At 43.1% G+C, this 13,115-nt stretch overlaps 1 protein-coding gene across 5 annotated transcripts in view; it reads right to left on the reverse strand.

Moving 5' to 3' along the window:
• LOC102019690 (zinc finger protein 239-like) overlaps positions 1 to 13,115 on the reverse strand; it is a 212,224-nt gene that overhangs the window by 92,648 nt on the left and 106,461 nt on the right. Inside the window, exon 6 of one of the 5 annotated variants that reach the window (XM_013523010.1) lies at positions 11,842 to 12,051. The exons of the other annotated variants lie outside the window; for them this stretch is intronic. Within the exon in view, the coding sequence (XP_013378464.1) occupies positions 11,994 to 12,051 (58 nt within the window). The 3' untranslated portion in view covers positions 11,842 to 11,993. Of the gene's footprint in view, positions 1 to 11,841; positions 12,052 to 13,115 lie in introns of those variants that run through there. 5 annotated transcript variants of the gene reach the window in all.

Here is a 13,115-nt window from a genome sequence, read left to right on the forward strand (position 1 = left end):
ATATCTGTTTTCACGAGAAGCCACTTTGAAGATATCAATATGTAATACAACCACCATTGTTAATTCCCTACCACTTTGTTTGTAACTCTGTGTTGTCTGTATTGTGCTTGTGATATGTTGTAAAATGTTGTATGTCTGTTAATGTTTCCCTCCTTTTATCTTTAAAATAAAAAAAAAATGCTCATGCATTTCTGGGGGTACAATAAATGGCATAATTGTTTTGGAAACCTTTCTAAGAAGCAACTAAACAATATCTATAAATAAAGAAATAATTAATATGTGGAGAAAAAGCGTTATTCTAAAGAACAAGCCATGCAATATTTAATAACCCACTCCCACTCCATGAAAAGAAAGTGAATCTTCAGTGCTAAGAGAACCGTGCTACCATTCCATGGTAGACATTCTCAGTGCCATACAAAATGATATGTAAATGGCTTAGGAACAATCAAGGGCATGATTATCTCATAATCATTGTATGTTAAGTATGAAAAAAGTGAATAACGAAATTATGCCCCTTATATAATCACAGCTAAAAACTTCACAGAAGAAAGCCTAGTAGACTTTTAAAATCTTTTCTGTAGGATGATTTTACAGAATTAAAGATACCAGGTTTAAAAGGAAGGCAAATTTAAAATTAACAAATTGTCTTTTACACCACATTTACTTACCTACTGGTAGTGCATTTTTCATCTTTTCTGCATATTCTGTAATATGTATAGAAAACATATACATTGGAGAAGAAACTTTTGTATTTTGATTTAAAACTTTCAACTCAGTTCCAGAAATAGTATCAATATTTTAAAAAGTTGGATAAAGGCAGCATAATTGTCCACTTGTTTCATAACTCCCATATTTCCTGAGAGTAAAGATTATGTCTAGTGTGCCAAGCTAGTTAATTAATCCAGTCACCAGTTAAGCAAATATACATACAAGCTGATCATTGAGAGGCTGTGGGAGACACAAAAATAAATCAGTACTGGTTTCTACTCTTAAATAACTCATAGTCTCAGGTAATTTGACAACTATGAAATTAGGTAGATAAAGCGGGAGAAGTACCCTGGGAAGGTGATGGGCCTCTTAGTGTTTGCTATGGTTTGAAAAGTGCAAGGATAGATGGTGGACACTGACCACGCCAAATGGGATCCTGAAAATCTCTTCTCAGAGATACAAAGAAAATCGTGGGAGAGACTGAAGGGTCCTCCACCTATGTTCTTGCCTTTGTTTTTGAGCATGATAATCCTTCTCCAGTGAGACACAAATTAAGAAATATTTTCTGTTGCCCAGCTTTCCCGTATGGCATTACATTCACCAACCAACAATCAGGTTCCCAGAATGAGACCTGATGCTATGATAAAACAGAAACTTTACATGACATAAATTTAATAGAATTTATATGGAAAAGACTAATTCTTGAATTGGGCAGCACGCAAACATGAGGAGCGGCTCTGCTCCAGGGGTGAAGCGGTGAGCTCTGCAGACTAAGTGTGGAGGTGCAGAAGTGACCTGACGCTTCAGCCAGGTGTCCACCTTGTCTGGATATGATTGGATGCCAGGTCCTAACTGTAGAACCAATCGGCTAGTTGGCCGGTTATGGGGGAGGGAAGCTTAAATCACAACTAGTCAGTTACGGGGACAGCTTCCAAGTGTTAATTTGTTTATAAGGGTTCCAGGCGCAAATACAACTCTAGCTTATGATCTTCAGGTTATTTTGCTTTAACACTACCAGTACCTATATTTATAAAGGACTACATAATATAATATGTATTTTTAAAAGGATCTCTAAATTCAATGTGTTTGCACTAATACTGTAGTAAAGAACCAAATAATACAACTCAGTATGAGCAAATACCTAGGCCCGGGATATATGACTCACATAGTAGGTGTTACATTTAAACTTTTAAAAGCTTCCAATTTGTGCTATGATCGGTATGCCAAGATACTTCGTTTTGGTTTTCATTTTTTCTGTTGACCAATGATACTGAGCAACATTTCATATTCATATTTGTTAATCTCCATATCTTCTTTTGTGAAGAGCGTTCAATTCTTTTTCTCATTTCTTTACTGGGTAGTTTGCTTGGTCATTATTGAATCTTAAGGGTTCTTCATACAGTCTGTATACAAGCTTTTTAAAAATATATGCTTTGCAATTATTTTATCCTCTTCTATGGTTTATCATTTCATTCTCCCAATCTGAAAACAAATATTCACAGCAGACTTATTTGTAGTAACCAAGAAATGAAAGCAGTACAAATGTCCATTGATAGGAGAATGGATAGGCAAATCGTGAGCCTTAGGAAAAGAGCAGGACAGGAAGGATGTACATGCCGCCCCTCCCAACCTGAGCGCAGCAGATCTCAAGTTACAGCATTCTTCTCCTTGAACCTACAGGCCATCTTGTTCTGTTTCTTTTAAATTGGGAATTTGGCTATTTGGCATTCATTCCTCACAAACCCAGTTGTATTAGCACATTTGTTTTCTATACTCTTGATAACCTGACGTTTGGGGGACCTTACATAACCCAGAAAAGAGTTGCTAATTCCTAAAGATAATAATAACAACCTGAACAAAAGTATGGCTTTCGTACGCAAAGCAACCGACCCCAAATTTATGCTCCCACTAACCTCCTTCTCTAACTCTCACACACCCATCCAGTGTCACCCCTGCCCCAAACTGTTCCAGGGCAAGGCAGCTAGGAAGGCCGCCCCTCCAGCCCGAAGCCTGTAGAAGCACTCAAACTACACAGTTCCACTTTGCTTCCCTGCCTTCACTCGGCTTTCCCAAAGAAACACAGAAAAGAGCACGAGTTAAGCTCCTCCTTGCTCCTATTTCTGCTTCTTAACCAAAATCTGCACTCCTCCTGGGGCCCCGCAGGCTGAGTCTGGCCTCTGGTTTCCAGGAATTGTGGGTAACATTCAACTTTTCTTTCAAAAGTGACTTTGTGTCATCACTCACCCACCCCTATAAATAAGAGTAAGACACAAACTATCTGGTGGTCATTCTCAACACATCCTCTAAGTAGGTAGTGCCCATCTAAAAGTAGCAAGAGGAGAGGTAAAATTTACTTGCCATGGCTGGAATGGCAGGAATTCTAGTCACAGAGTGTGCAAGGATTTTAAGATATTCTGTGTCCATTCTGGTTTTCCCTATTTCTACGCTGGAACTGGAACTGGCTAACCACAAGAATGCAATTGTCCTTAGGGTCTCATCTTAACAGACAGCACCTTAGCAGGTTGGATTTCCCAAAAGAGCCCAAGGTGGGAACTCCCACGCAGCTGACTGCCCGGACACACGCCCCAGGAGATAGAAAGGATGCAGGACAGAGCAGTCAGGGCGGCTGGAGAAACTGCTGCCTTCGAAGCTGGAGTCTTTGCTTTACTCTGACCACACTGGAGGCACTGGGACCAAAACTGCACAACAAAGCTCCGCTCACCTTTGGCTCCTGGGTGAAGCTGCCGTGGCTGTGTGCTGCAGGTACACGTCCTGGGGAGTGGATATCCATGGGTGGTGACTTTCTCAGCAAGCCAGAGATAGAAGTAGAGAGAGTGAGCTGTTAGCAGCCAGCACACAAGGAGGCTGGTGGCTGAAGGCTAGCCTGGAGAGGGGACGCCTAGATGAACACCTAGAGTTTGATCACCAGGTTGCCCTTTCCTCTACTTTATATCTTTCAAACACAGCTCCCAGTTTAAATACCCATAGGAAAGGGCATACAAATGATGACTATTTGCACAGAAAGCTATTTCTCTACTTAAAGGGCAAAAAATCTGTAAGTACAATAATAAGACAGTTTTGACCTTGATGTCAGGGAGAGTAGGAGAGGTGGGGACCGGTTCGCCAAGGACCACACTTAACTCTGGCCTGTGTTTCATGCAAGAATATGAGTCCAGCTTCAGTACGTCCTCCCAAATGTTTACAGAGAGCCACTAGTCTTAGTTGCAGTGTGAAGGTTTCCAATTTCCAAATGTTGTACCCAATTAAAAACAATAATTTCACAAGCACTAATTGCAAATTGACCTATGGGTAAACAATATGCAATCTGTTCTCTAGGAAAGTAGTGAAAATATAGTTACTCTTCGCAAAAAGTTTCCCACATTCTTGAAGTCCAGTATTTATAAAGTAGGTAACAAAAAAGGCACCCTGCCAGGCGTGGTGGTGCACACCTGTAATCCCAGCACTCAGGAGGCTGAGGCAGGAGGATCCTTGTGATTTTGAGGCCAGCCTGGGCTACAAAGAGAGCTCAAGGCCAACCTGAACTGCATAGTGAGACCTGTCTCATAAAGACAAAAAGAAATTTAGAACAAGGGCACCTTTTCCATCCTACTGTATTATAAAAAAACAAAAATCAAGTAGAATATAGAATAAAGACAAAATAGTACAAAAGACCCAAAGCACACCAGAAACAATCTGCTCACCAAGGAAAAGTTGTGGAGTCACACAATGTAACTTTCCCATGGGCTATATGACCTCTGAGAATCCGATTAAAGCCATAGACCTATTTTCAGAAATATGCAGAAGTACACGTTTGAATTTACATGCATTGCCGGGGCTCTGTGGGGCTCGAAGCTCATGGGGAGACCCCAGCTTAAAAACTCCTGACAAAAAGGCCCAGAGGAGCAAGACAGAACAGGAAAAGAAAGGTAAAGCTGTGTAGCATAGAAGAAAGGAATTTCAGCTTCTTCCTATTCTCTATACCACCAAAAGGTGTGAACAGCTGGTTACAAAAAGTCACCAGGAGTCTAAAGCCCCCCGATGACATGTCACCAATGGTGAAGACGCTTTAGATGCTGCTGTCAGGGGACCATTACCTGGGGAAGATGACTCCTCGGAGGCCTCGCCCCTTCAGCCTCATAAGTAAAGAAAGAATGCTCCAAGTTGGCATCTTAGTAGCCTGACAGACCTGACTTCCTTATGAAGTGGCTGGTTGGACGTTTATTTTATTTCCAAAAGTTAAGTATGTCAATTCAAATGAACCCTTTGTTAAGAGAGCTTGTTAGCAGTGGAAAGAGAGTGAGCTCTAGCCAGGACTGTGCTGTAAATTGCCTGTGGCAGAGGCCGGACACCGGTGCTAGACTCAAAACGTGGTTGGCAACCCTGCAGGAGTCACTAGTCAACGAGAACAAAAGGTGCTACTAAGCCTGATTGTTAAACGCAACCCCGAGGCAGGCACGTCGGATACAAACTGCGCTGGCCACCTCTCTGAGCATCCTGATTCCTTCTGTGCCTCAATTTTGCACTCTAAAATGAAGCTGTAGTAACCGCAGAATAGCAAATAATTATTGAATGCAAGACACAGAGCCCCTCGTTGGAAAAATGGATGGCTTTTCCTCTATGCCAAGATATGGTTGAATCTGCTGAGGAAACAATGATGTTACCTGGTGATTCTATAAATAAGCTGCTGCAGGCCAAGTGGAATGAAGTATGCATCTGATTAGACCGTTTTTACACCACTCCCTTTTTTTATCTTTAGTAAAACAAAGACTCTTCATCACTATTTGGTATGTGTTCACTGAGACCCAAACATATAGATTTCCTTGGCTCTTTAATTGTGAAAGCAATGTTAAACTCTGTCACAGCAGTCTTATTAACCCAGCGGATGTTAATTTGTTCAGTTCTTATTTAGCATCCATGTGTTTCCTTCGCATTAAACAGGAGCTGATTCCCTATTCCGAATCTTACGACTGTCTCCTCCTAAAACATACTTTCTACTAGTGACAGCCTGCGTGGTACGTGCAGGAGCTCGTGGAGATGAATTGAAATCCCTCAGGAGACAGAATAATGTAAAATAATGTAGTTTAAAGAAGCCTACGTCCCACACATCTGCCTAAACCCAGAGGGCAAGAACCATTGAGAAACAACGCAATTCACACTGCGTTTCAATATCACTGTGCCTCTAGATTGCTTCCCAGTAAATCGACTCCTGACAGTCACCTGTAATTGATTACCCAGCCTTGTCCAGCACTTGCTATTGTTTTTATTTGTAATGAAACCGCGAACTCGATTCTCGCCAGCCTCTCAGAGTCTCTCAGAGGCTATTTCATAAAATTAAAGTTTTTCTCTTACCAAAAAAAAAAAACTTTTTCTCCCAAAGTGCAAGGGTTTGAATTAAGCCCAGCCTGGTAATTGACTGGAAGGCATTAGGCTACATACATTCTGACTGCTTAATGAAAGGGTGAAGATAAACTAGCATTTTCTGAGCATTCATTATGTATAAGTCTCCATTCAGGGGCTTTATAGAGTCAATTTTGTCCATTTTTGTGCTCACGATCAGCTTCAGAGAATGGTACTGCTGTCAACATCTTGCACTGCAGTGAAAACTCAGCCTTGACCTAGTTAGAAAGATGAAAGTTTGGGGCCAGGTTTTTGCTCTGCTTTTTCAGCTACGTGACCAAAGGCTGAGTCAGTTTCCCGGGCCTAATAAGGAAAGATGAAATACCCCTGCAGCAGGACTGCTTGAGTTAATGAAAGCAGAATCACTTAGCACAGTACCAGGCACATGCAGGCAGTTCTTTTTTCAGGGATCTTTCTCCATGAGGATTAAGGGGTGTGGGGGTGGTGGTTACAGTACACGTTAGATTGAAAGTACTGTGTACAAAATTCTCACTCATGACTTGTCTAAGACAGGAGACCTGGGCAGATTCTTCTCTGGGCTCTTTTTCCTGCTCCGCCTCTATTCCTGAGCAGGTATTTTCCTTGCTCTTCTGCATTCTCACTCTGCCCCGCTCCACCTCTTGTCTGTTCTGCCTCCCTATCCTTCCTACCCAATGCTATCGCCTTGCAGACCCTCGACCTAATCTTCCAGTAGGGAACTCTGACCCCAAAGCACCTCTGTGACCTCCACAACACAAAGGCCCTCGGGGACCTCCTGGCACCATGACATCCACAGAAACTATCGGCCCAGGGGAAGACGAACCACGGCTGCACATGCACTTCTTGTCCAGAACCCTCGGTACAGTTTTTGTTTCTTTAAATCACTTCATTCCACATGCATAGCAACCCACCTATAAATGGACTCAAGGTGAGGGTATTGTATCTTTCCCACCCTACCTACTCAGTTTCAAGACCATACATGTGAGGACCAGCCCCACAACCCTAGGAGCTGCTGATAATCACACATGTGACTTCTCTTGGTCCCACTCAATTACTGCAATCACCTTGTTTCCCTAAGTATTGACATGCAATTTTCCATGCCTGTTTTCTTTCTGGGTCTTTGTCTACTTATTGGCTGGAAAATCAATGTATGCTTTCTACTCTTGCACCTCATGAATCTGAACAAACAGGAGACTAACACTTCCCTGGCACGATTGCCTTAAAACTGAAAGGCAGAGCTGCAGGAAAAGCTCCCCGTCACCATGGCTTTGTTTTCCACCTCTTGCCAGATGTCACAGCAGCAGTGAGTGAAGGGGGCGGTGTCCGTGGTGCACTCGCTGTGTGTCGGGCACCGTGCTGGGTCATTTTCCCAGCTCTGAAGAACAGGTAGCCTTACCGCATTCTACAGATGAGAAAACTGAGCTTAAGTAGCCTTGTCAGAACTGAATATGAATTGAAGGGAATGAAACGTCTTCTAAGGAAGAGATGGACGAGCTACTGAAGTGAAAAAATCACGCGCTTCTGGCTGAATAAACTTAAGCTCACTTCTCTGGTGCTTGCCTCCTGAATACCCCACTAGAACTGCTTCACCTGGGGAGACCTCCATTTTCTCATCTCTGAAATAGGAATGATCACTTCTGTTACACCCAGACTACTGTGGGAGTCATCGCTGGAGTGAGATACAGTGTCTAGACCGGACAAAGCTCTCCGCAGAGTTCCCTCCCTTATGACCGCAAGGAGCACCCATAGCAAATACCAGAGCCCCCACATGTGTCAGACGTTTTCACTCTCACCCTGGAACCCAGCCAGCTGGCCTTGCACGGTAATGCTCATCTCCATGTACCAGCCAATTTTGAAAATATGTATTTATTACCCAGACACCCGTTAGGGCCACTACTTTTTCATGGAGACCTGTCTTAGCACACAGACCCCTGGCCCAAGTAATCATCAAAAGCTAGTAAGAGTGAGTTTTGTCAATTCTATTGTCACACACGAGCACTAAGTCTTTGCACTACAGATCACCTTGCAGCATGTTTAAACTAATTACATATTTTGGCCGTGGGCCTTTAACTTGTGTCCTTTGACTGCTTCTGTCAAAGAATGCGAGTGAGTCAACTCTAGTCCCTGTCTCTCCTGGGGTGCTTTGGTGATCACGTGAGCCCACCCAGACCACCATCCTGCGTGTGCGATACTGGGCCCAAATCTGTATGTTCCAGGCAAACTCAAATCCTTGAAAATAATGGCTTAAAATAGGAATGCTGACACCACCTTAACTCAGACAGCACAAATGCAGGGCTGTAATTTTCTACGCTACTTAATCTCCCGTACAAAAACTCTGTTACTCAAGAGAATTCTTCATTCAGTCCAGGGGAGGAAAAATATTCTCTCAAGGTTGTAATAAGTTAACAAACCAAATTAGTATGTGGTAGGGTTTTGTGGCTTTTATCATCCACATTAACCTCAGGGCTCTCCAGGGCTAATATCTTTAGTTGTGCTGTTTTTCGCTTGCTGTCTCCAGACCACTAACCTTATTTCTCTATGGGAAACTGAAAGCCCGGCTCTTTGCAAATCTCCCTCTGATCTTCAGTCTCTGGTGGAGCTAAGCCTTGGGTTTCCAAGGTCAAATGAGCTAAGTCCCTTCCGAGAGAAGCTGACTCCTGACCGATGCAATAAGGGGCTACTCTCTTCCGCAGACCCTCGCACCAGCATGATTAAAATACCTCGCCATTTGAAATGCAACTTTATTCTTTCTGCAGGCTTCAGGGCCTCGGAAACGACGCATAGAGCGGCAGTGCCACCTACTGGTGGACCATAGCAGCAGCACAATTTTTGCCGCATGTTGTCTGGATCTTTTCTATGAGAGAACTTAGTCTGCTCACTGTGAGGCTCTGTTGCTCACGTGATGGTCAAAAGCCGGAACACCTTTGACACCTTTCCTTTTAGTCCCCTACATAATGAGATACCCTATCTTCAGAGCCTAAATTTTGAGACCGAAGGGGAAGTGGAAAAGGCAAAATTGGAAATTTGGGAAATGTTCTTGTGGATTTCTGATGGTATCGTTTCTAGGACCTGAGGGCATTCCTGTTCAAGCAGACATGTGTCGTGTTAGTGATCCGGGGCTTATCTGCATAGCTGACGCCATGACATACGGCCAGCTTCTGCATCTGTATCAGAGGAGGAAAATGACGGTCTGATAAGTGGTTTTTACCTGATAGTTGTAGGAAAGCCGCCTGGTGAAATAGCACGTTATATAACATCAAGTCACAGCACCTGACACACGACATAACACAGCACCGTGACAAAAATGCCACAGCGCGGGAACTGCAGGTGACACTACGGGTGACGAAGGGCTGACTGGGGCACTTGGTTGGTGCTGTTCTCACACGAGCAAGCTCTAAAATTCAACCCTTAAGGACAAGTTTCCACAACCACTGTTCTGTAAGCAGAGAGGGATTAACACTTACACGTGCAAGATGCCTGTGTGAACACATACTGTCCTATTAAGTTCTAGCTAATCAATAGGTAAGCACCCTTATCCCCATTTTCAGAAAAGGAAACTGAGGCTCTGCAGATTAAGCCCCTGTCTCAGGTGACAAGAGAGTAAGTAACATCTTAGAATTCAGATTCTTATCTCTCTGAACTCAAATCTTATGCGTAATACTACCCCCTGACAGGGGGCTGGGGATTTAGCTCAGCGGCAAAAGCGCCTGCCTGGCATGAGCAAGGTCGTGAGTTCAGTTCCCGGTACCAGAGAAAAACAAAAAAAAAAAAAAAAAAAATACTACCCCCTGACTGGCCGGCTGTCTTGGAAATGAGTTCCTTAGTGACGCAAAGAGCTACATGAGGAGTACTAAAGCACCTTTCAAAACCCTTGTCTCCCTCTGCAGAAATAACTCCATGGACCTGCTCCTGCTTGGTAAATAGCATCACCTTCATCAATGACACACACAAATATATTCAATATTGGCTACAGTAAAGAAAGCTTTAATATACCTTTCCTAAAGGAAAAATTACAACTCATTCAAGACCTACAGTGAGCCCAATCTGTCCTATCCACCTGTCACTTGATGGGCCATGTTACAAGACATTCATACTTTAATATAGTCAAAAAGATGTTCTGCATTCTCAAGGTCTTGAAGTGGCTTATTTCTTAACTTTCTAGAAAATTATAAGTCATGTGTTTATTTTCTTTCTTTTTCTGAGATGGAGTATCACTGTGTTGTTCAGTCTGGCTTTGACATTCTGGACTCAAATGATCCTCCTGCATCAGCCTCCCAATTGCTGGAACTACTGCAACATGCTGATGCATCTAATTAGGTCAAATATTTTGAAGACATTATATATAAATTGATTTGAAATCAGAGTCATCACCACCACAGCACTGTCAAGTTCCCTCGTGATTTCCATGGGCACCTATTTAATGTTCAATCTTCCAGCCCCAGTAACTCAGAGAGGACAAATGACCGTCTAGTCACAAGGCACAAGGCAAAGTTTATGCCTCACATTTGAGCTAACTGGGGCAGTGGACTCTTGACAGCAGGCAAGGTTTGGGGTAATTCATTGCTTTTATACTACAAAACAGCACATATATAAATGTTAACACTACAGCAAAGCATCAGAATGAACATAACTATCACCCACAATCCCATCATTCAGATGAACATTTTGATATATATTCTGTGTGTATGTGCAAAAACAGACACAGACTTTTTTCAATTCCATGCATTTCTTACATATCATATATATTCTGTGAAATAGGTATATTCTTATTTATACGTGATATATGCAAGTACGAAGATAGACAAAATGTTTTAATCTAAATAACTGTCGGAAAAGATAACACTTTTTATTAGTACACGTTCACAGTAGATAACTTCTGTGGAGTTGGCACCTGTATATAATGAGAGCACTTAAAAAAAAAAGTTGGGTGCTCAGAGGTGGAGGTAAAGCCTGCCCTCTCCCACTACCTTCCCACCTTTCCCTATCTAATCCAAAACTGAGGCTTAGTTGACACTGAGGTTTAAAGGAAGAGGGAAAATTCGGGAAAGAATTTGGAGCTTCTGAAGGCAGTTAGAGGAGGCACAACGGCAGGCAGAGGTGTCCAGGAGAAGAAGACGGAGACGCGGTGTGACAGAGGTGAGCTGCACCGCTGCCCAAAACAGCGCAAGGCTCCCTCCAAGCCTAACCAGCTCCCTCACACGTGTGAGACTGAAGGCTGCTGCGGGAGGAGGGAACGAGTAGTGCAGAGTAGTACAGGGACGGCGTATACCCTAAGGACGAAGGTCAGGAAACGCACCCCTTGAAGTGTCACAGAAACTCAGGAGTGCTTCACACTTTGACCGTCTATACGATTGGGAGATTCGAGGCAATTCAGCGCAGAACTCAAAACTTGCAGGGACCTCAACTAACATCTGAGCTCCTGTGTTTGAGATTGCGCAATGACTGCAGTATTTATGTGTCCTTGCCACCCCACACGCATTTGCTATGACCTTGTGCCTTTACAAACCTTGCCAGGAGGACATACAGACTGCCTGCCTTGCTCTTGTCTCCTGCTGGAGGTCTACAGGACCTGGTTTTGCACAAGGATCACTGTGGGACTGGGGGAGAAAATGGTTAGGTTTGCATGAGGCAGTGAGGTGTGAAACAGGAAGGCCGTTTTTCCCTGAAGTCCTCTAAGAGCTAAACTACCTGCAGCCTGAGCTGCTGGAAAGGAAATTTCCTTGATGCAGAAATATGTACTGTGCTATGAACAGCAAATACGTGGAATTTTTGGAATCCAAAAATGTTTAAGTCTATCAGAATCTCAAGAGAGGTTATTTCTCCCAAGAGCTAAATAATATCCAGGTCTCTCCATCTGTCATGCGCAGGTTTGTGCGTCCGTGCCAGAGAAGCCATTAGTAAGAAGAAACTCATGTGCAGGGGTCCTTGGGATGTTTCACATGCGATGTTAGAGCTTGGGTTGACACCCTGCAATAGGGAAAAAAACAACATTTAAACAAAAGATGCTAAGAAGAACAATAGAATTTTATGACTGATTTGTACAATTATAGAAGAATGAGAAGTGAAATACGACTTCATATTACCCAGCCTGGGAGCTGAGAATGAGTAGCCAAAGCAGAGAAGAGGGGCAACTAGCTTGGGTGAGAGAAGATCGTACGTTTGCTCTCATGTGCAGAGTTTCTGTGGAGCCCCACTGGCCAGCTGGCTTGGCCAGGAGTCAGGGGAAAGTATGAGATTAAGTTGAGAAGGAAGTCCGCACCAGAGCAACGGTCCAGAATGCTTCCACACAAGTCAGCTGAAGTCAGTAGAGGGGGTCAGACCTCCGAAAAGGGAGTGCGAAGTCAACACGCTCCATCACACACCATCGAGCTTACTTGAAAAAGTAATTATTTCCTCCTTTTCAAAGAGGGTTGTTAGCCGCGGCAAGAAGGGCTTTAGGGGCTGCTCATTTTACTTCATAGGATAGCATTCCGACTTCAGTTCATGGATTTCTGGAGTGCCTAATTCAGGGAATGCCGATAATTCGATCAAAATTGTAGGAGGATTAATAAAGAGCTCTCTAAATTTATTGCCCTGTGCGTGTTTGGATGTACCAGGGAAAAAAAATGCCCTTTAGTGTAAGCTAAAAACATCATGTAGTTCCCTTACTTCTGGCCCGAACCTAAAGAAGTAAAAGATTTAGAATCCCTGGAAGGAGCACAGTGTTCTTTAAGCAAGTGGACCTTTCAAGAACCGGAGTCAGCGCTCTTTCACTGAAGAAAGGAAGGTTAAGTGAGCGCTTGTCTCATATATTACAGGGCCGTGAGTTTAATCCCCAGTGTTACAACAAAAAAATGGCCTCTGTTCCCCTGACCTATGTTATCAGTCATATTTCTCCAAGTGTGGATCTCCTGAATCAAGTTTCACTTAAAATGTGAATTCTTTTACCCCAAAGAGATCAACTCTTTGTACATTTTCTTTTTTTTTTTTTTTATTTTAAGGATAAAAGGAGGGAAACATTAACAGACATACAACATTTTACAACATATCAC

The sequence above is a fragment of the Chinchilla lanigera genome, unplaced genomic scaffold (genome assembly GCF_000276665.1).
Source record: "Chinchilla lanigera isolate Chin_1 unplaced genomic scaffold, ChiLan1.0 scaffold00071, whole genome shotgun sequence".
NCBI classification, from domain to species: Eukaryota; Metazoa; Chordata; class Mammalia; order Rodentia; family Chinchillidae; genus Chinchilla; species Chinchilla lanigera.